At 38.7% G+C, this 20,216-nt stretch overlaps 1 protein-coding gene across 1 annotated transcript in view; it reads right to left on the bottom strand.

Moving 5' to 3' along the window:
- LOC117293514 (AN1-type zinc finger protein 2A-like) overlaps window positions 1–20,216 on the bottom strand; it is a 60,882-nt gene that overhangs the window by 29,264 nt on the left and 11,402 nt on the right. Inside the window, exons 2-4 of the mRNA XM_033775862.1 lie at window positions 10,403–10,445; window positions 2,282–2,333; window positions 1,440–1,613 (exon numbers count right to left, since the gene is read on the bottom strand). Of these exons, the coding sequence (XP_033631753.1) occupies window positions 1,440–1,613; window positions 2,282–2,333; window positions 10,403–10,445 (269 nt within the window). The remainder of the gene's footprint in view (window positions 1–1,439; window positions 1,614–2,281; window positions 2,334–10,402; window positions 10,446–20,216) is intronic.

Here is a 20,216-nt window from a genome sequence, read left to right as displayed (position 1 = left end):
GTCAGAATCCAACTTGTTCAACAGAAAGACTCATTCATTTGTTATATGTGGGGTCAAGCACATGCATGTACTTAGCTGAAGATTGAGAGACATTTTTGAATTTCAAATTTATTTTAAAAAAAAACACTGAATGTTCATTTGAATTCAAGTTAATACGTTGTAACATACATTTGGGTCAGTACTGTTTGTAAAATTTGCACTTCAAATATTTGGGAAGTGCAATCTAACGACTCACAGGTTGTATCTGCTGATTAGTTTGCCAACGGGGTTACCCCACGTGCTTGGCACTTACAAGTCTTCTGCGCTGTGATGCCAAAGAATATAATGAATATTTTACAGACGAGTCAGCACTTCCGCGCTCCCATTGGTTTTGTACATCTCCCCATTCGGGGAGATTATTCGATAACAACAAGCAGAAGTAAAGAAACCACCCAATCAGTCCCATCCTCGGGACCACATCCATTACATTTTGACTATTCAGGTGCACTGCTATACGGCCTGTACATGTATGCTTGTTCAAGTGTGTACATGTAACTAAGCTCGGACGATATTGCTTGTTTTTACCCAGGTATCGTTAATAAAATATCACATAATTCAATTCAATCGAGGTATCCATCTTTTGGGTGTACTTCTAACCGTGGTGAGAAATGTTTTGATTAAGTCTAAAATTTCACGAAGCTAAAATGAATTTTAGTTTCAGTTAAATTCATTTGAGGTATACAACCACTGCAAAAAGCTCAGTGGTTTAAGACCCAGACATCAAACCGATTATAAAAAAAACCACATCTTAATATTTTAAAAAGTATTTGCAAAGTCATATTAAAATTTGTTTGAAAAAAAAATTGCTTTTAAATTGCCTCTACATGTTACAAAATATGTAACATTTCGAACTGTAGGAAATAATATACTTAACAACATTTTGATGATACTACAAAAATGCTTTGAAATATTTGACTAAGATGTCTCAAAATAAAAAAATTTCAAAAAATAATCGTCCCACATTTTCACAATCCGCCATAACTGGCCTGGGTGAAATTCCAAAAATATGTAATAAATCGATAGAGTAACCCTTCGTGGTAGACAAGGATCAAAGTTTTAGAAAATAAAATACAGTAAAATACCTCATGGAAAATTCTGATGTCTGTAGTAGAAGAGGGGCCTATTGGAGCCAATAATTAATATTAAGTACCTGGTTGTATATTAGGAGGGGAGTTGTACCAAGTAAAATGCTTGTGCAGCAGCTAAGAATAAACGCAAAAAGAATTTGATTAATTTCAATCCAACAACTTTATTGTAACTGTGGAACTTTGTCTAAGTGAAACCTAAAGAAGGGCTTCAGATTGAGATTGACTCTTACAAGAGATGTTCAGCTCATGTCCAAAAACTTAACTACCAACCTTTGGAGGCACAACAACATACAATTAATCAAACGCACTAACCTCTTTTTGTTTACAACCTTTCAATGAACATCTATTTGCAAAAATCCTTTTCTCCTTAGCAGGATCAGATTGGCAGTCATTATCAATATGCTGAGACATTTTAATGTCTGGGGGTTCACCTCTTTTAGAAGGTACAGGTTTATTGCACAGAGGACAGACAGGTACTTGAATATCCTATAAAAAAAACATACAAAAGCTTAAAGAATTTGAACAAAAGAAGTTTTGAAGTACATGAAAACGGCCTGTCATGCTACTGAGATCATGCAAAATGCCCATAAGTCTCATATGGAGTGAGCAACATTTTTCTTGTTTTTGATAATGTTTAAAGACACAATTGGTAATTGTCAAAGACCAGTCTTCTCACTTGGTGTATCTTATCATGTACATAAAACAACAAACCTGTGAAAATTTTAGCTCAATCTGTTGTAAGAGTTGCGAGATAATCATTAAAGAAAAAACACCCTTGTCACACGAAGTTTGTGCTTTCAGATGCTTGATTTTGAGACCTAAAATTCTAAACTTGAGGTCCCGAAATCAAATTCGTGGAAAATTACTTCTTTCTCGAAAACTGAGTCACTTCAGAGGGAGCCGTTTCTCACAATGTCTTCTACTATCAACCTCTCCCCATTACTCATTTCCAAGTGAGTTTTATGCTGATAATTATTTTGAGTAATAACAAATAGTGTCCACTGCCTTAAAAAAAAAAGTGAAGTAAAAATCCAAAAAGGTACAAGTATGTCAGTGACACACACGCATTATATTTGCATACAATCATTTTTTAAACAGTTTTGTAAGCAGTTTGATGATAAGAAATCTATTTTGTATTTAATTCAAAACTGTACCTTAGTGTAAGCAGTATCACAATGGTGCTCCGAATACTGAATGTGGTCTTTACTGCAAGTAGAGAACAAGCAAAGTAAAATGCTTATGAGTACATAAACATGTACATGTAGGCCTAGAAAAATAGTCCTGAAAAACAATTGATCCTGCACATTTGTGTTCAGGTATTGCTGTAGGATATTATTGGATTGAGGTGACTTATTATCCTGAGTGACATACGCCACATTTATGTAAAATATCATCCTACACAATAGTTATTTATTTTATTTTTATTTTACTTTTACTTTTTTGGGGGGAGGGTACTATCATCAATTAGGTTTAAATTTCTTTTTAAAGCTTTTGGTGGGATGGGTTTGGCGCACATTAATTACGGTTAGGCCTACAGGGAATGAATTTTTTTTTTAACAAGGGCTTTTAGCGGAAACTTTGATAACGGATCTAACGTCAAAACCGAAAGAGTCAGAAAACTAATATTTCATATTTGTTTGTTTGGTATGATGATGTACATGTATCACTATAATTTTTGAGAACAGGATCTGAGAATCTAAGAATCGCTACCCCCCCCCCCCCTAATTTGGTTCTTTCTTCGAGGCAGAGACTCTTAAATCAGTTGCAGTACCCGCTGCTAAAACATAGGATTTGAAGAACTGCCTCTAGCTACCGGGCAATCACGGTGGTCTATTTGGTATGAAACTGCTCTAGAATGGGTTTGAATCCCACGCGAGTAATATGCCTCTGATTTTGTTGCTACAGAACTCAGGAAAGTACTGAGCAGTGTTGTCTAATCTCGAAACCTGTCTTGAGACCATTTTTTAGGGGTTTGGTCTTAATAATAATAATAATAAGACTTGTAATGCGCACATATCCACCCTGCTGGGTGTTCAAGGCGCAGTAAAACCAAAAACAAAACAAAAACAAAACACAACACAAAGAAAAACAGACACAACAAAATTAGTCATTGAAAACCTGTGACATAAGATAAGTTTTGAGAAGAGACTTGAATTTTGCGGTACAAACACAAGATCAAAGATTAAGTGTTAGAGAGTTCCAGATGCGTGGCGCGGCTGAAGAAAAAGACCTGTCACCCCATGAGTGTCGAGACTTGGGTTCAATGAGGAGAAGCATGGAACTTGATCGAAGATTCCTTGATGGAGTGTAAACTTGAAGCAGTTCAGAAATATCGTGGGGAGCCGTGCCATTTAGAGCTTTGTGGACAATGAGCATCAGCTTGAAGATGATTCGTTGAGAGATAGGGAGCCAGTGTAGTTGTTTCAGAATGGGGTGATAGAACAGGATTTTCTAGACAGTGTCATAATGCGGGCAGCAGTATTTTGGAGCCGTTGAAGTCGGGAAATCTGGTTGTTAGGAAGACTGTAGAGAAGAGCATTGCCGTTGTCAAGACGAGAAGTAACAAATGCATGAATGACCTTTTCAGTGGCACTTTTGTCCAAGTACTTGCGAATCTTACCTATATTCCTGATGTGATATGATGATAAACGAACAATATTGTTGATGTGTGGCTGAAGTGTCATCGATAAATCAAAAATAACCCCCAAGTTCCGAGCTTTCAGCCAAGGAGCTATCCGAGCATCACCGATGGAGATGTATGGCACTGAAACCTTAGTTAACTGTTGACGTGACCTAAATAAAAGGAACTCTGTCTTATCATCATTTAACTTCAGGAAGTTTTGTTGTGTCCAACGTCGAATCTCTTGGATGCATTTCTCAAGTCTTGCAGTAGATGCATTGGCGTTTTCTTGACAAGATTTAAACGTGATGTATAGCTGAGTGTTGTCTGCGTACACATGGTAATTCAGATTTTGAAGGAGATTTCATAATAACCCTTTGAATCTCAGCAACAGTGGCAGGCTCAAACACAGATAGTCTACACTCTACTCTGTAAGGGACTGATGAAAATGATGAGCGGATGTCTGAAATCTTGGTGACAAAGAATTTCTGGTACTCATTTGCTAAGTCCTCCCTACCTTGAGGTCTCGGTCTTGTTATCGGTCTCAGACCAATGTGGTCTCGAACATTTGGCTGTATGGTCTCGGAACGAGACCAGCTATTTTTCATAAACAAAATTGTTGGAGTTAAAAACATTAACAAGTACAAAAGGTACATGTACAATTCACAGCAAGAAATGCATTGATCAATCTGTACAAAAATATTAAAAAGTCTAGTTATATTCAGAACTAAAAAGATAAGTTTGAAGTCTAGATTTAAAAACAGACTATGGCGTTCACATTTCTTAAGTCTGCAGGGAGACTGCTCCACAGCTGTGGTGCTACCCGGCAGAAAGCTCTTTCGCCAGCTGATTTGAGATTTACTGCCGGGACCCTGAGAAGAGATCTGAAGATGACCTAAGTGATCTGGCAGGAGTAATATGGGTTTTAAATTATAGGCCTAATCCTTATTTATCAACTTAATAACTTTGTTTAATTTTCAGGTTTAATTACAGTTTCAAAACCTTCCCCTTGTCCCTGTTCCATATCAAGGCACACTGAGAATGTGATTCATATTCATAGCATGCTTAGTTAACCCTTTTGTCGAGTTTACTCGACCGCGCAATGCAAGCGCTTCCTTACCATTGTCGAGAAAACTCGACCGTGCGTTGTGTAGTCGCTCCGTCCCAATGTCGAGAAAACTCGACAGAAAAAAGCATTGCCTTTGAGAGATTGTATTTAATTTGTTTGGCGCCCTCTGTTGTTAGGTTTTATATAGACGGGTTGCTTGTTTACCAAGCATTGCAATGGTATGTATTGTATAGGGGGTCGCCATTATGATTTTCCGAGAAAAGTACACCTCAAGATTTCACGCTTCCGTTTTGTTTTGTCAAAAATCACCATCATGTCTGCTCATTGCACGGAGGTTTTGGCTTATATGTTTACCTACATTGTATAGTGACTCTATAAAAAGACTTGGGAAGTTCTATCAAAGTATCTAGTGAACATTTGGCATCAAATCGTGGTATTTAGTCGCCAGACATGCAGTCAGATGATGACAAAACCGGACTATATACCAACAATAGCTAACTGGACGGAGCACGTCACCCGTTCAACGCCGTGGGCTTGGGCGTGCATGCCTAGACCCACTCGTGCTGGTCGAAGTGATCATGGTAGCTGAACACTTTCAAAACAGATAAGATTTTTCAGCAAAATAGGTTCCGATTATGGTACAAATGGAAATAGAAGCCTAGAATAAAAACGGTTATATTTTCTGAGAAGTTTTTACAAACTTTTCTTGAGGAAAAATAGGTTGAAAATCTTGTTGTTTTTCTTGAGAGAGAAATCCCGAATAAAAATAGAAGTATTTTTTTTCAGCCAGAAATCTTGCAAACAAAATTAAGATAATATATACAAATTTGACATCGTAGGAAAGGTCATTTCGTATGCTACAAATTGCATGCACAAAGTTTTTCAAAAAACTAATGTCTTTCCACAGAAAATCAAGATTGAAAACAGTACACACCGAAATTGCAATATATTTTTTTTAGTGTGAAAAAATACGGTACACAGCATTGTGACCTTTGTCAACAATGCGGTATCCGGTTTGGCGCTTGCAATTAACAATGTGGTATTGAAAGGGTTAAGGGAATAGCGGCGAGCTCTTCAACGGCCGTTTAAAGCCGGCAGGGTCGGCAGCCGTGTGATAAAGGCCCCAGCCGAAGGTGAGGGCCTTTATAGCACGGCAACGACCCTGCGTGGGTTGTGTGTACGCGCTTAGAGGATGCGCGCGTGCTTAGATTACGCGCTGTTACTATAGCTATGAATTGCGTTCCGCGTGATAATTGCCCGACACGTGGAAGCCAGCTGGTTATAAACACTGGTCATTAACAAAGGTTTATACACCCCCGCGTGACGTGCTCTCCACCAATAGGATTAGCAAAACTGTCTGAGGTATTTATTAATGTTTTTTAATACTTCTGTCCTCCCTCACCTACATTGTACATGTGCCATACAACAAATCGTTAAAATTAAATTAACCAAATGTAACTTACATGTAGCATGAGTAGGATTTGAAACTGTGCATGGTGGAAATACGATATAGAAAAGTTTGCGGTAACATCATGTAATGACTATCTCTAATGAGTTGGGGTGGTTCTGAAAAGAACCTTTGGTTTCAACTTGATGTTTTGATTAGTATGCTCTGATCGTCTTCTTTTCTCCAGAGGACGATCAGAGCATACTGATCGAAATGTCGAGTTGAAACCAACGGTTCTTTTCAGAACCACCCCAACTCATTAAAAAAAGTCATTACATGGTGTTACCGCAAACCTTTCTATAACTTAGCATGGTTTTGTGAATTTCATGGTCAGATGGCTGGACCAAATCCCGGACTCTTTCTTCATGTGTCCAACAGAGTCAAGCACTATTTTTGATTCATCAATGACACTTCAGCCACACATCAACAACATTGTTCGTTTATCATCATATCACATCAGGAATATAGGTAAGATTCGCAAGTACTTGGACAAAAGTGCCACTGAAAAGGTCATTCACGCATTTGTTACTTCTCATCTTGACAACGGCATGCTCTTCTCTACAGTCTTCCTAACGACCAGATTTCCAGACTTCAACGGCTCCAAAATACTGCTGCCCGCATTGTGACACTGTCTAGAAAATCCTGTTCTATCACCCCCATTCTGAAACAACTACACTGGCTCCCTATCTCTCAACGAATCATCTTCAAGCTGATGCTCATTGTCCACAAAGCTCTTAATGGCAAGGCTCCCCACTATATTTCTGAACTGCTTCAAGTTTACACTCCATCAAGGAATCTTACACAAGTTCTATGCTTCTCCTCATTGAACCCAAGTCTCAACACTTATGGGGTAACAGGTCTTTTTCTTCAGCCGCGCCACGCATCTGGAACTCTCTACCACTTAATCTTTGATCTTGTCTTTGTACTGCAAAATTCAAGTCTCTTCTCAAAACTTATCTTATGTCACAGGTTTTCAATGACTAATTTTGTTGTGTCTGTTTTTCTTTGTGTTGTGTTTTGTTTTTGTTTTTGTTTTTGTTTTGTTTTTGGTTTTACTGCGCCTTGAACACCCAGCAGGGTGGATATTTGCGCATTGCAAGTCTTATTATTATTATTATTATTATTATTATTATTTTGGCTACTATCATCTTGAGTAGAATTTAAATGAACGCTCAACAATAAAATTGGCAACATCCATACTCCAGTCTTCCTTGCTCAAAGACATCATAGGCCTACAACTTTGAAAGTCCGATAAACTATTTGGCAGCATTTCCGATGTTCCCCAGAGACTGTCCTACTCGGGATTCCAATTTGTACTGTTTGACATGACTTCTGTGAATGATGAGGTCCGTCGGCCTAATTTGTCTGAAGGGCGAGGCAGTTTTCAAATGAGCGAGGCCGTTTTCAAATGAGCGAGGCCGTTTTCAAATGCTCGTAGCCGTTGCCTTTATAATGACGGGAATAAAGGCAGTAGACCACTAGATATTTATGTGTGAAAAACAATGTAGTGTTGACTGGAATCCTGATGTCCACCATTTGAAACAGTTAATGTGACACCAAGTTACAGATGTCCCAGGCGAAAAAAAGAAAACAAGATTGGTGATAACGCTAGCAAGCGATAGATCAGCCAATGGTTTTAAAACCCAAAAGCTTGGGAAACTAGGTATTTAAGTACTCTACACTTAATATAGAAGTATAGTATTACTGTTGAGCAAGGCCCCAACAAAATTTGGAAACCCCTAAATTCAGTCACACAGACAAATCCAAGCACTGACAATCAAGTCAGATCTGTCCTGGAACTGACTGTTAATTAATCCATAACACCACAGGGCCTCACATCGAAACAAAATTCACACACAAAGCAATTTAATAAATTAACCTAGATTTAAAGTGTGATTAAAACATAGTGGAGCTTACATAAATGTGACCTCTCTGGCTGTGACAAAGTGAGACAAATTTCCTTACTAGAACAGAAAAAACATAGGCAAGGATGCCGATTTGCTATTTAAGAAAAGAGCCTATCAGAACAATTTAACACTGAGTCCTGATTGGTCCAAAATAACGATGGCGTCTTTAAACTTTTGGATTAAATTCTCCAATCGTGGTCAATTACCAAACAGAGCTCTGAAGATGACTGCAAAACAAAGAGCACCTTATTCTTGCTTCAATATCCAACAATTTCTCGACACTGGGTCACTACCATCAGACTGGAAACAGGCTATGATAACACCAACACTGCTAACTATAGACCAATATCCCCGACTTCAACTTGATGTGAGCTGTTAACATATTGTAGATAGTCAACTTATGTGCCACTTAGTGCATCACCAGATTCTCACCGATAAACAACATGATATTCGAGGCAGATCATGGGAGAGCCAACTTGTTTGACATTAAATGACCTACACGTAGCCCAAAACCACAATAACAACATTACCACTGATGTAGCCAGTCGCTCGGAAGTTGACCGACATCTCCAGTGCTGTGGTCGCCCTTGAAACTGCAGACAATGTCAGCTTCCTTGGAGTACCAACTGAGATCATCTCGGACAATGGCCCCCAGTTTGCCGTACAGGCATACAAACAGATGTGTCACGAACGGTCAATCAGTCACCCACACAACCTCATCACCGCGTTATTCGCACTCCAATGGGGTGGCGGAACGCACAGTTCACACCATCGATTGGTCATGATCAAGTGCCAGAAGACAGGTCAAGATATCACCAAAGCCCTACTGAATCTGCGGGCCACACCAATGAACGCCCATCTTCCATCTCCTGCAGAGATCCTGTTTGGATGTCCTATTTACACTATCTTGCCAAGTAACAACCCACTTGGTTCCTCTAAACAACCTGAGCTTGTCAACGACTGCTTAGTGGTACACCCTGACCTTCCCCAAAAGTTTGTTGGACAGACAGTCCGAATCCTGGACCAGCCTACCGGAAAATTACGGGTGCCGGACACCGTCACCAAAATCTGTGCTGAGCTTCGCTCGTATGAGGTTACCACCCCAAATGGCACCACTGTGAGGCAAAATCGCTCGCACCTGCGAGACATGCATGGCACTCGCAAACCGCAAGCAGCTGCACCCAAAGTAGCTAAGCATTTCATTTTTATGAACACCCTACCCGCGCCTTATTTCCACAATATTTGCAAGTCTCAGCTTTGCAAATGCCAAAGCAGACACAGCGACAGCGCCAAAAGCCTCCAGTTGCCAAAAAGCAATCTTGCATGTGACAGCCACATTTCACTAGGTCTGGTCGTACAACCTGCCCACCTGCAATATTTACTGACAACTAGTTTTTCATGTTTCAGATCACAAACGTTATGTTTAATGGACAACTTCAAGTGTTTTGCTTGTTACCATAAAGTTTTCAGTATTCAGAGTTACTGTTAAAGTTGCATTGAAGTTTTAAAATGTGGACTATCGCATTGCTCTGAAACACCCTCTAACGTTCAAAATTATTTCATTTTAATATTGTCACCAAAAAAGTAAGGAGATACTATCTACACCCTGTGAATTAAAATCGCTGTCCGTGTGTGGGATCGTGCATTGTGTACAGCATGATAGCTAATTTGGGTCAGACTTTCGCGGCACTTTTGAGTGAGTTTTTTTTACATTTATCCGAACAAGAAAAAGGATATTATATTTCCCAAAATTTGATTTTGGAACGCACTTCGTACACCTGTATTCTTGTTCGATTTCCATATGGAATACAGAAAAATCATACATGTTAGCAGCTCTGCATGACCCTTGCAATTCTAGAGCATTGTCTGACCAACTAGACCACCAAGATTGCCCGGTAGATAGAGGCAGTTTGAATCCTATGTTTTATCAGCGGGTACCCGAAATAAAAATTGAAGGACAGGTAAAAAACTGTCAGAACTCAAGCCAACTGGTCCAGCTGGCTACTTGATAATAAAATTAGGGGCAACTCCTGTGAAGCCCTGTGGTCTTGTGGATTGCCCCCCACAAATTTGAGCCCTGCCTTAACTAAAAGTACACTCTGTTTGTTTTTAACCAACAAATGCTCTAATTTATTGAGAATGTATCATTACCGGCTCAACAAAACCTGTACATCTGCAGGGAATTCACAAATTTTGTATACATATTTATTCTTAAAAAACTAGTGAGCTTACCAAAATAATCCAGAACAAGCATCGCACTTCATTGGTAGAAAGTCTACAGAAAAACAATCAAATAAACCAGTTCAGTCAACTTGTGTACTTCATAATATAATCAGGGATTTAACAACAAATTGTTCAGAGAATTTAATGTAACGACTATAACACCATTTACAATAAAAGCTTGAAGATAGATTTTGACAACTCTGTATACATAAAAAAATACATGTACTGTACATGTAGTTAGTTGCATGACGTTTTGAAGGTGCCATCTGGTGCCTTTTACCTGCCCTTAAAGGGTTTTACTAGGGGCCTACATGTACATCTTGTATATATAAAGTTTTTGGTCATGACATGAATCACTGTGAAATAAGATATATATGTAATAAGGGAATCGATGTGTGGTGAAGAATGAATTCTGCTAGCTTTGCCCCTCGCCGCTCATGCCTATTTATGCGTTATTTTCTATCCCTGTTTACGGACCAATTTAATAAATGAAACTAACATTTTTTTTCTGCCTCTCATAAAGGCTTATTGCACGCGACTATGTTGGGAACAAGACTAAATGATTTTGCCGCAGACGACATTCACTCACTAATCTCTGTGCATTCACTCAGCTTTTCGGGCTCTTTCACTATGAATAAGTTTATTTGTTTAAGAACGATTTTGAATAAAAATTTGTTTACAAATGTCTCAAAATACATGTATACATAACACACTAATCTAAATTTCACAAAGCCTCAGAACCCTCAAACTTTCGGGGATAAATTCAGCTTGCTTGGTTTAAATACAAAGTGTTGAACGAGGTAATATTGTCAGAAATCCAAGTTGTATACTCCTTATGCTGAATCAGGGGCCACACATAGGATAGCTGTGTTTAAACACTTCTGGCTGTGGTTATATCATCTGTTTAAACACCCCCACAGAATGTCCTCTCAACCAATCAAAATAAACAAACAGTCCCAGATCAGCAGGTATTTATGAGTATAATTTATATCATCAAATAAACTTGGCCTATATATCATACAGTTATGGAAGGGTTTGCGGTATCATCATGTAATGACCATCTCTAAATGAGTTGGGGCTGGTTCTGAAAAGGACCATTGGTTTCAACTCAACGTTTTGATCAGTATGCTATATATCATATATAGTTGGGGCAGTCGTTAGCTAATAGTACAGTTGGGACAATCATTAGCTAATAGTACAGTTTGAACAGTCAAAAAGTACAGTTGGGACAGTCATTAGCTAATAGTACAGTTGGGACAGTCATTTATTAGCCAACAGTTTAAACAGTCATTAGTACAGTTGGGACAGTCATTAGCTTATTATATTAGTACAGTTTGAACAGTCATTAGCTTATAGTACAGTTGGGACAAATATTGGGACATATATATAGTATACAAACATTGACTGCTTCGAGTGCTATGGCTAAAACTATGACTCCCGAGGTGATCCCCAGAGCGTTCTATTTTCCCAAGGCGAAGCCGAGGGAAAATACAACGCTACAGGGTTTTACCGAGGGAGTCATAGTTTTAACCATTGCACAAGTAAAAAAGCAGTCAATATTTGTTTTATAACACCCCAAACATTTCTCTAAATACTGTACTATTATTTTTAAGTTACAGACCTGAATGCTACAATCCACGAACGACGCAAATACAGATTGCAAAAACTTTTACTGTGCTGCATGTAGTGTCGTGCAATCCGAAATGGTAACAGACTATTAATTTATCATCCTCGTACACGCAACGGACGTCTGGGTACTGCACGCCGTGTGCTAGTCTTCGGACTCGCGCACGGCCGTCGTCTAGCAAAACTAAGACATGTCATGTGACGCGCTCTAAACCAATGAGCAGGCAGAATACTTGTAAGGGGTGTTGTCATTAGCTTATAGTACAGTTGGGACAGTCATTAGCTAATAGTATAGTTGGAACAGTCATTAGTACAGTTGGGACAGTCATAAGCTTAGTACAGTTTGAACAGTCATCAGTACAGTTGGGACAGTCATCACCTTGTAGTAATAATAATAATAATAATATCAAAGTCTTATATAGCGCATGTATCTTCCAAACAAGGTACTCAAGGCACTAGTACAGTTTCAACAGTCATTAGTACAGTTGGGACAGTCTTGAGTCTTGAGTAAAGTAATCCCTGTAGCAGTTATCACTGGAAACTAAACTAGGATGGTGCATCAGATGCAGTCACTGGTCAAATGTGCAGGTGAGGTGAACTTATGTTTAATTAATGTGCAAGTAAAAAGCAAAAGAGATTTACAGGAGCCTGGAGCCAGCGCTAGGTATTAAACCACCAAGAGCTGGTAGGGCTGTCTTCTGGAATGCTACAACAGATGGGGCACACACAGCTGCTAGGAGAAGCTGATTCCATATCCTCATAGAGCGTGGGTAAAATGAAAACTTGTATGAGTCAATGGATGCATCTGGTATGGTTTATTTAAGTTGGTGGCCCTGTCTGGTGAAGTATGTTGATGGATTGATAACTGCTAGCATTTGGATGCTGACCATGTAAGTGAATTTTGTAGAACAAGGCGGATTGAGCTAAGAGGCGCCTTGTACATTATGTAGCGAGTCCCAGTTTGGTTTTAGGAATAATGCTGAGACTGATGAGGTAGTTCTGCTGTAGTCGTTGGTGACAAAGCGAGCTGCTGATCTAATTTGTTCGATGCGCTTTTGGCTTTTTGGATTGTTTGAGGATTCCATGTTTCCGAGGCACATTCAATTTGGGGCTGTACCAGGGTTTGATAAGCTGTAGTTGTGACATCTTTGGTGCAGCAGGGCAAGGTTCTTTGAAGGAGACCGAGTGAGTGTGCGAATGGCCATGTTATTTATTTTTAGATGACGAGTGTTCCATTTGAGGTAGTTATAGTCAGTCACTCCCAAGTATTCATGTTGACTAATGATGCTATCATCAGCAAACAGTCTCATTGTTGAGTTTATCTTTTCCTGGATGTCATTTATATAATAAGAGGAAAAGAACTGGTCCTAGTATGAATGCATATTATTGTATCAATGTTACTGTGTGTCCCTTGATGCCAAAGAATTGGAGTTTTGAAGAGAGATGATGGTGTGGTACTTTATCAAAGGCCTTGCGATTACATCAGTTTGCCCATGATTGTGAAGAGAGTAAGCCCAGTCTTGCGTTGCTGTAATCATGGTAATTAGCTGTGTAGATGTTGATAACTTTTATCTAAAGCCATGCTAGGATCAATGAGGATGTTATTTTGATTTAGGTGCTTGGCGATATGTTTCATGATCTTACAACAGATGCAGTGGAGATTGGCCTATATTTTGAGAAAGACCATCGTCACATATTTTGTGCCAATTTGTTCCAACTGAGTTGTTACTTGGGTTATCGAGCAGAAAGTCTTTGGTAAATTGGTTGATTCTCTGTTGGACTACGTCAATGCCTGCTATGTTAAAGTCGAACAGAAATCATTAGCTAATAGTACAGTGTTAACAGTCATTAGTACAGTTGGGATAGTCATTGGGACTGTCCTACATTTGTAACTGTAGATAATCATGACTGTCCCAACTATGGCTGTCATCATAATGACAACTTGGTAATGATTGTTACTGAAATGCTGTTGGCATAGTGTTTTTATTTGATTTTTATTTGCAGTTTAAAGTGGCCGTTCATGTACTTATTGTGTAAAGTTTCCGTGTTTTATTTTCCAAAACAAATATTTCATACATTTAGTGACATTTAAACAACTTTCAATGTTATGTATGTTGTCCTATGCTGTTGTTCATTATTTTTCATATTAAAATTGTAAATTTTGGATATTTAGCTACACAACATATTTATCATAACATAACATAACATAACACTTACTATGTAAGGCACCATTCTATCAAGATCATAGCGCACTTGAAAGCAATTGGAAAAATGTGAGTCTTTATTAGAACTTTACGAAATGTATAGAATAACATACATGTATATTCCCTAATGACTGTAGGAAGATTGTTTCAAATCATTGGCCCGCTACACTTAATTTTTTTGTTATATAGTTCCTTAAAGCCATTATACACTTTCGGTAAACAGTATTGTCCAAGTCCCACACTTCGTGTATCACAACTTATATATAAAATAACAATCCTGTGGAAATTTAGGCTCAATCGGACATCGGAGTCGGGAGAAAATAACGGGAAAACCCACTCCTGTTTTCGCGCGTTTCGCCGTGTCATGACATGTGTTTATAACAAATCCGTAATTCTCGTTAACGAGAATTTATATTGTTTTACCGTTTTCTCCAAAAGTAAAGCATTTCATGGACTAATATTTCAAGAGAAGTCGTTCACCATTACCTTCTGTAAACCCTGTAAATTATTTGTAAATCTGTGAATTTTTTTTTTTTTTTCTGTACCGAAAGGGTCCAATGGCTTTAATGTACACGGGGAACATTAAAGCGAGTGATGTCAAGTGTGGACCGAAAAAATCGTTGAGGAGTTTAATGCAACATTAAATTGGAAATATATCGAGGTGTTGTTCCCTTAAAATGGCCAATTAGTCTAGTCAATGTATGCCAAAATGTGGCTTAACCTAGACGAAATTGGAACAGAAATGATTTTTTTTGCAAGTGTCTCCTGAAACCCTCTAAAACAACATCTAGATCCAAAAAGTAGAAAAAAGTAAGCACTGGAGATATGCATAATTTGCATACATTAAAAATTACTGTTTTTCCGCTAAAATACTTAATGCACACCCTATACAAAGTAGACTTTTTTTTTCACATGACTTTTTTTCATGGGAATGGTCACTAAATATTTTCCATACACATATGAGCAAGAACAAATCTAAGATGACAGAAATTTTTCAAGATGGCCGCCAATTTCCCGCCAAAACCGTCTTATCGCCAGTTAACATAATATGTAAGATACAATCTATTTGAAGGTGATCCGCTGCAAATGCAAAACAGACTATGATACCTGGTGATGTACCTGCAAGAAGCTGGGCTTGGAATCTCAGTAGTGTGTGGCGAATGCAAGGGAATAAACTGTACACATTCGCCTCAGGTAGCCACTGACAGCATGAGCGAGGACCTCTAATGTTCTTTGCCCCACTTTAGTTCTCAAAACTCTTAAAACCATGTACATTGAAGGTAGTGTTACATCAAAATCCGTTGCATACCATCGCATTGTCTTTTCTGAATCTTGGATAAATAAAATGGTATTATTGTATTTGAGGGTCATGCAACTTTTCCAGTTAAACACTGCATGCAAGTTAGAGTTGCTTTTGAATGTCTCCTATAGTGTAACAAAGTTGATAGTTGTTTATTTTCAAACTCATTTTGAGTTCAAGAAGTTAATGTCCTTGACTAACAATACACCAAGTTTCACCTCAGTCGAACTTTTGGTTTGGCAGAAAAACAACTTTGAAAAGTGCACCTTTAAAACAATACCACATGACACATGATGACGTCATCAAGCTACGACGCCACAGATAAGTTGCTATTATGGAGGAGATTTATGTATACCAATTTTGAAACAATTATCATAAACTCTGCCACAGACATATAGTAGAAGTGTATTTTGAGATGAGTATATTCTGCCGATAGAGGGCGCTCTTACATTTGGTGACGTAATTGGTATTATTTTTTTAAACCAGACCTTTGCCAGAGTTGTATTATGTAATGGTAAAGCATCAAAAGGTGTACATATCAACCTTAAGCCATTAAACAATCATTTTCAATCAAAGTATGTTACAGGTACTTCCAGTTTAGACAGGTCAAAAGGTCACGAGCAGGTCACCATGTATCCATTTTTGTAAAGTATGTAAATACCTTTGATATGATGTACAGATTGTCAAAATAGCTTGTGTGGTTGCAGAAATAATACGAACTTATGAAATATTGACGACTTCAGAAGAGACTAACTAACCGTAAGGGAACTGTATGTTGAACACGCCTTGAACAAAGACTATTAATTATACGCGAAGCATCGCGCTCTCTATGGATGAGCACTGGAGGGTGACTCAACACGTGTTGTATGTGTAAAATCTTTACGCACGACCAATAGTGGAAGTTTTCAACCTCAATTTTGAACCAGATAACAAGGTCAAAATGGGGTTATGTCTGTGAGGCGTTTACAGAGTTTTTAATGACCTTTCCGAGGATGTATCGATTGTAAGAATCCATCGTGTGGATCAAAAAAATGATTTTTTGAAATAATAAACTTTGAATTTTCATAACTCAAGAATGGATGGCGTCATCATGATGTAATTTATTCATTTTTCCTCTCCTAGTGAATATCTATATAACGTGCGAAGTTTCAAATTCATACGAGTTTGGGAAAGTTGTTTTTGTAAGGGGACAAGGGACGCTGAGAAGAAGAAGTATGAAGAAAAAAAATGAAAACAAAAACGAACAACAATAATAGGTGTTCCGGGCCGTTGCCCCGAACACCTAAAAAGAAAAACTAGAAATTTAGAGTTTGTAAAACAAACTCTAGGTGTTCGGATGTGTGTGTTATTTTTGGTGACTCTGATCGGTATTATTTTTTTAAACCAGACCTTTGCCAGACTTATATTATTTGATAAAAAGGTTTACATTTAAACCTAAGGGTCAATAAATAACGCCTTTTCAAAGTATTGTTCAGTCACTTCCGGTTAAGACAGTTTAAAAGGTCAAGAAAAAGTCACCAACATATTTATTTTTGTGAAGTATTGACGACTGAAATGAAGATTACCTTATCAAATGGGAAAACGGTGCGAACAACTCAACGGTTTGAACAATTCAATGGTTTGAACAACTCGACAATTCGAACAACCTCAACGATCCGAACAACTCCACGGTTTGAACAACTCCACAGTTTGAACAACTCCACGGTGTGGACAACTCCACCGTTCTGAACCCCACGGATGGCCAAGACAAGTCGACGGTTGAATGGCTGATCTCCGTTACATGTATTTACACGTATTTAAGACCAGCGTTCTAATCACTTCTTGGAAAGTTCTATTAAATGGAAACAAATGTACTGAATAATGTAGTTACATGTAGTATGCAAATGTTTGATTTAATTTGTTCTCCATCTGGTTTTATATATTTAGATAAAAACATCAAACAAATTTATTCGCACACCACTACACTGAAAGAAAAATACAGGAGTTTTACACTATACACACTTTTTTCTGCCAATGATTGGAATCGCACAAAACGTATTATTTGAGTCGCTGCTTTTCCAACGATATTCATGCACTTCGGGGGACAACGCCCATGCATGCCAAGACAGTATAGTACGATCATACATAGTCCTTGCTCTACGAGTACGATGATCCCCGCCCCTGTGTGCCGAGGTGCCCCATCTGCGGTCAGCTGTCGACTAGTCAGGCATGCAACTGTAACTTCACCCAAAAAGAGGAAATTACTGACTTTGTATAGTATTTATCATTTTTGAATGGTAAAATTTAGATTTAAAAAAGAGGAAATCAGCTGATCCGAGGAAAAGTTGCATGCCTGACTAGTCTTGACCATTTGTTGAGTTGTCCGAAGCATTGAGTTGTCCCAACTGTCGAGTTGTCTTAACCGTTGAGTTGTTTGAACCGTCGAGGCGTCCCATAGACAAGTTGTCTGACAATCAAATAAAGAATCTATCCCTCATCAGCTCACGAGTGCACCTATTACTGCTGCATCAGCCCTTGCATCGCTGTTCCACCCCAACTTGACTATCACCCCAACTATAGTCATGACAGTTGGGACTGGTTCAACATGAAGGCTAAAGTTTGGGCATCAAAACTACAGCTGGGAATTAATAGCTTTTAGACTGAAAACATGTCCCACTGTCAGAACCGTGTCGCTGTGACTTTGTAGTTAAACAAGAATGGTGTGTTGACAACACAAATGCCCCGCTGAGATTGAAGTTGCTACACCAAGTCCTTTTCGAGTTGTTTAAGCCATAACGACCTTAATATTTACCCGAGGGGGTCACAAAACAAAAGGCTTCTTGGGGATCCCTCGAGTAATCCACAAACCAAGTTTGGAAGGAATACGCCAAGTCCCTTTCGAGTTATTGCTCAGACAACATTTCTTTTGTTTTAGCCATAATGAGCTTTTAAATATTTATCTGAGGGAGTCCAAAAACAATAGGCTTCTGGGGGATCCCATGACTAATCCACAAACCAAGTTTGGAGTTGATACCCCAAGTAATTTTCGAGTTATTGCTCAGACAACATTTATTTTGTTTTAGCCAGAATGAGCTTGATATTTATCTCATCGTCATCATCATCATTTGGCATAGACTTGCGTCCGTGGCCGCCTCATCCTCAGATTGTAATGGGGGTGCACCCCTGGAGTCGCCACCATTACTTGGTGTCTTGCAACCGATGCTCTTCTCAAGTCTTTGACGCTTCTTCCACTCCACTTTGTGACGTTGCCATCCAGCCCAGCTTAGGGCGGCCTCTGCCTCGAATTGTTCCTGTAGGCAGACCATCTATAGCTGCGCTGGGTAGGCCTCCCTGTCTCATCACATGAGCGCACCATTTCCCCTTCCGCTCTAAGACCTTGTCACTCGTGAGACACCAGTTTTTATGCTGACAATTATTTTGAGTTATTACCAATAGTGTCCAGTGCCTTTAAAATGTAGAATATAATGATCCACACAAACAGGCCTTAGAAATGCTTTGCTTTTGCTAAATTTCTCGAAACAAATCGCTCAATCTACAAAAAAAGAAAACACTTCATGCTGAAGTGCCACATCCCAAATTTTAATATCACATGTCTTTCATGTCTTTGGCCAGGGAGGTTATATTTGCAAAAATGTCACTTGATTAAAACATTGAGTGCAATGGTTTTTAATTCCATTACAAATATACACCAACTTGTATTTTGTTTCAAAAATTGTGTTTATATTTGAAAAGATCTTGAGGCACCTTGTTCTGGACAACCATTAGAGTTGGCACGAAATCATCGCAATGACCTGTAAATCTTGCCTCACTGAACGCCTACACAGGCCAAGCAAGGCAAGATTTACTGATTGAAAAGGAATGTTTATAGAGACCTTTTATGAACATGGTAACAGAGATGACAAAAAACGACAAAAAATGCTCCGTCTCCTGATTTTGTGGTCGTTTAAGGAATATACAAGTTGCCCTGTGAATGTAAGTTGCTCTTCATTAGCCCTGGTTTCAATGAGTTGGAAATGTATGTGGGAAAAGTACCGGACATACACTTAAACATGGCCAATTTGAACATTTTTAAGGCCAACTTGAACATTATTCGTCTTTCTACTGGGGGCCAGTGCAGCTGTTTGATCAGTGGCGAAGTGGGGACATGGTTTGGGTAGGAGAAGATGACACGGGAGGCTGTGTTTTGTATCTGTTGTAACTTGCTTAAATCAGATTGTTTGAGTCCACTTAACAAAGAGTTACAGATGGGCAAGATGTTTGTAGTTACAGCTTGAAGAGGCAATGAAAAATTCAGTTTTCTCTTCGTTTAGCTGAAGCTTGTTGCTTAACATCCAGTGTTGACATCACTGGAATGCACTTAGAGAGCTTGGACAGCCCACATTCTGCATCATTGGGGATTTTGGGGTCAAATTCGTAGATTTAAAAGGTTACTAACAAAAACTAGACAAGTGTTTGTGAACAAACACAAAGCTGTTCCGTGTTCTTTGGCTTGGATGAGGCTATGTGTTAAAATGACCAAGGAGTTCATAATTGAGACAAGTTTGGAAATGCAAATGAGGGTTACGTGGTTAATTAATAAAGAGTAGACCAAACCCAAAGAGCTGACTCTGCGGTAGTACAGTTTATTACGATCGTATATAAGCTAAAGTAGTAGTCTCAGCCTTTTTCTATACCATCCGTCCAGGTAATAGTT

The sequence above is a fragment of the Asterias rubens genome, chromosome 8 (genome assembly GCF_902459465.1).
Source record: "Asterias rubens chromosome 8, eAstRub1.3, whole genome shotgun sequence".
Taxonomy (NCBI): Eukaryota; Metazoa; Echinodermata; class Asteroidea; order Forcipulatida; family Asteriidae; genus Asterias; species Asterias rubens.
Note: the sequence above shows the minus strand (reverse complement) of the source record. Positions and strands in the feature narration are given on the sequence as shown.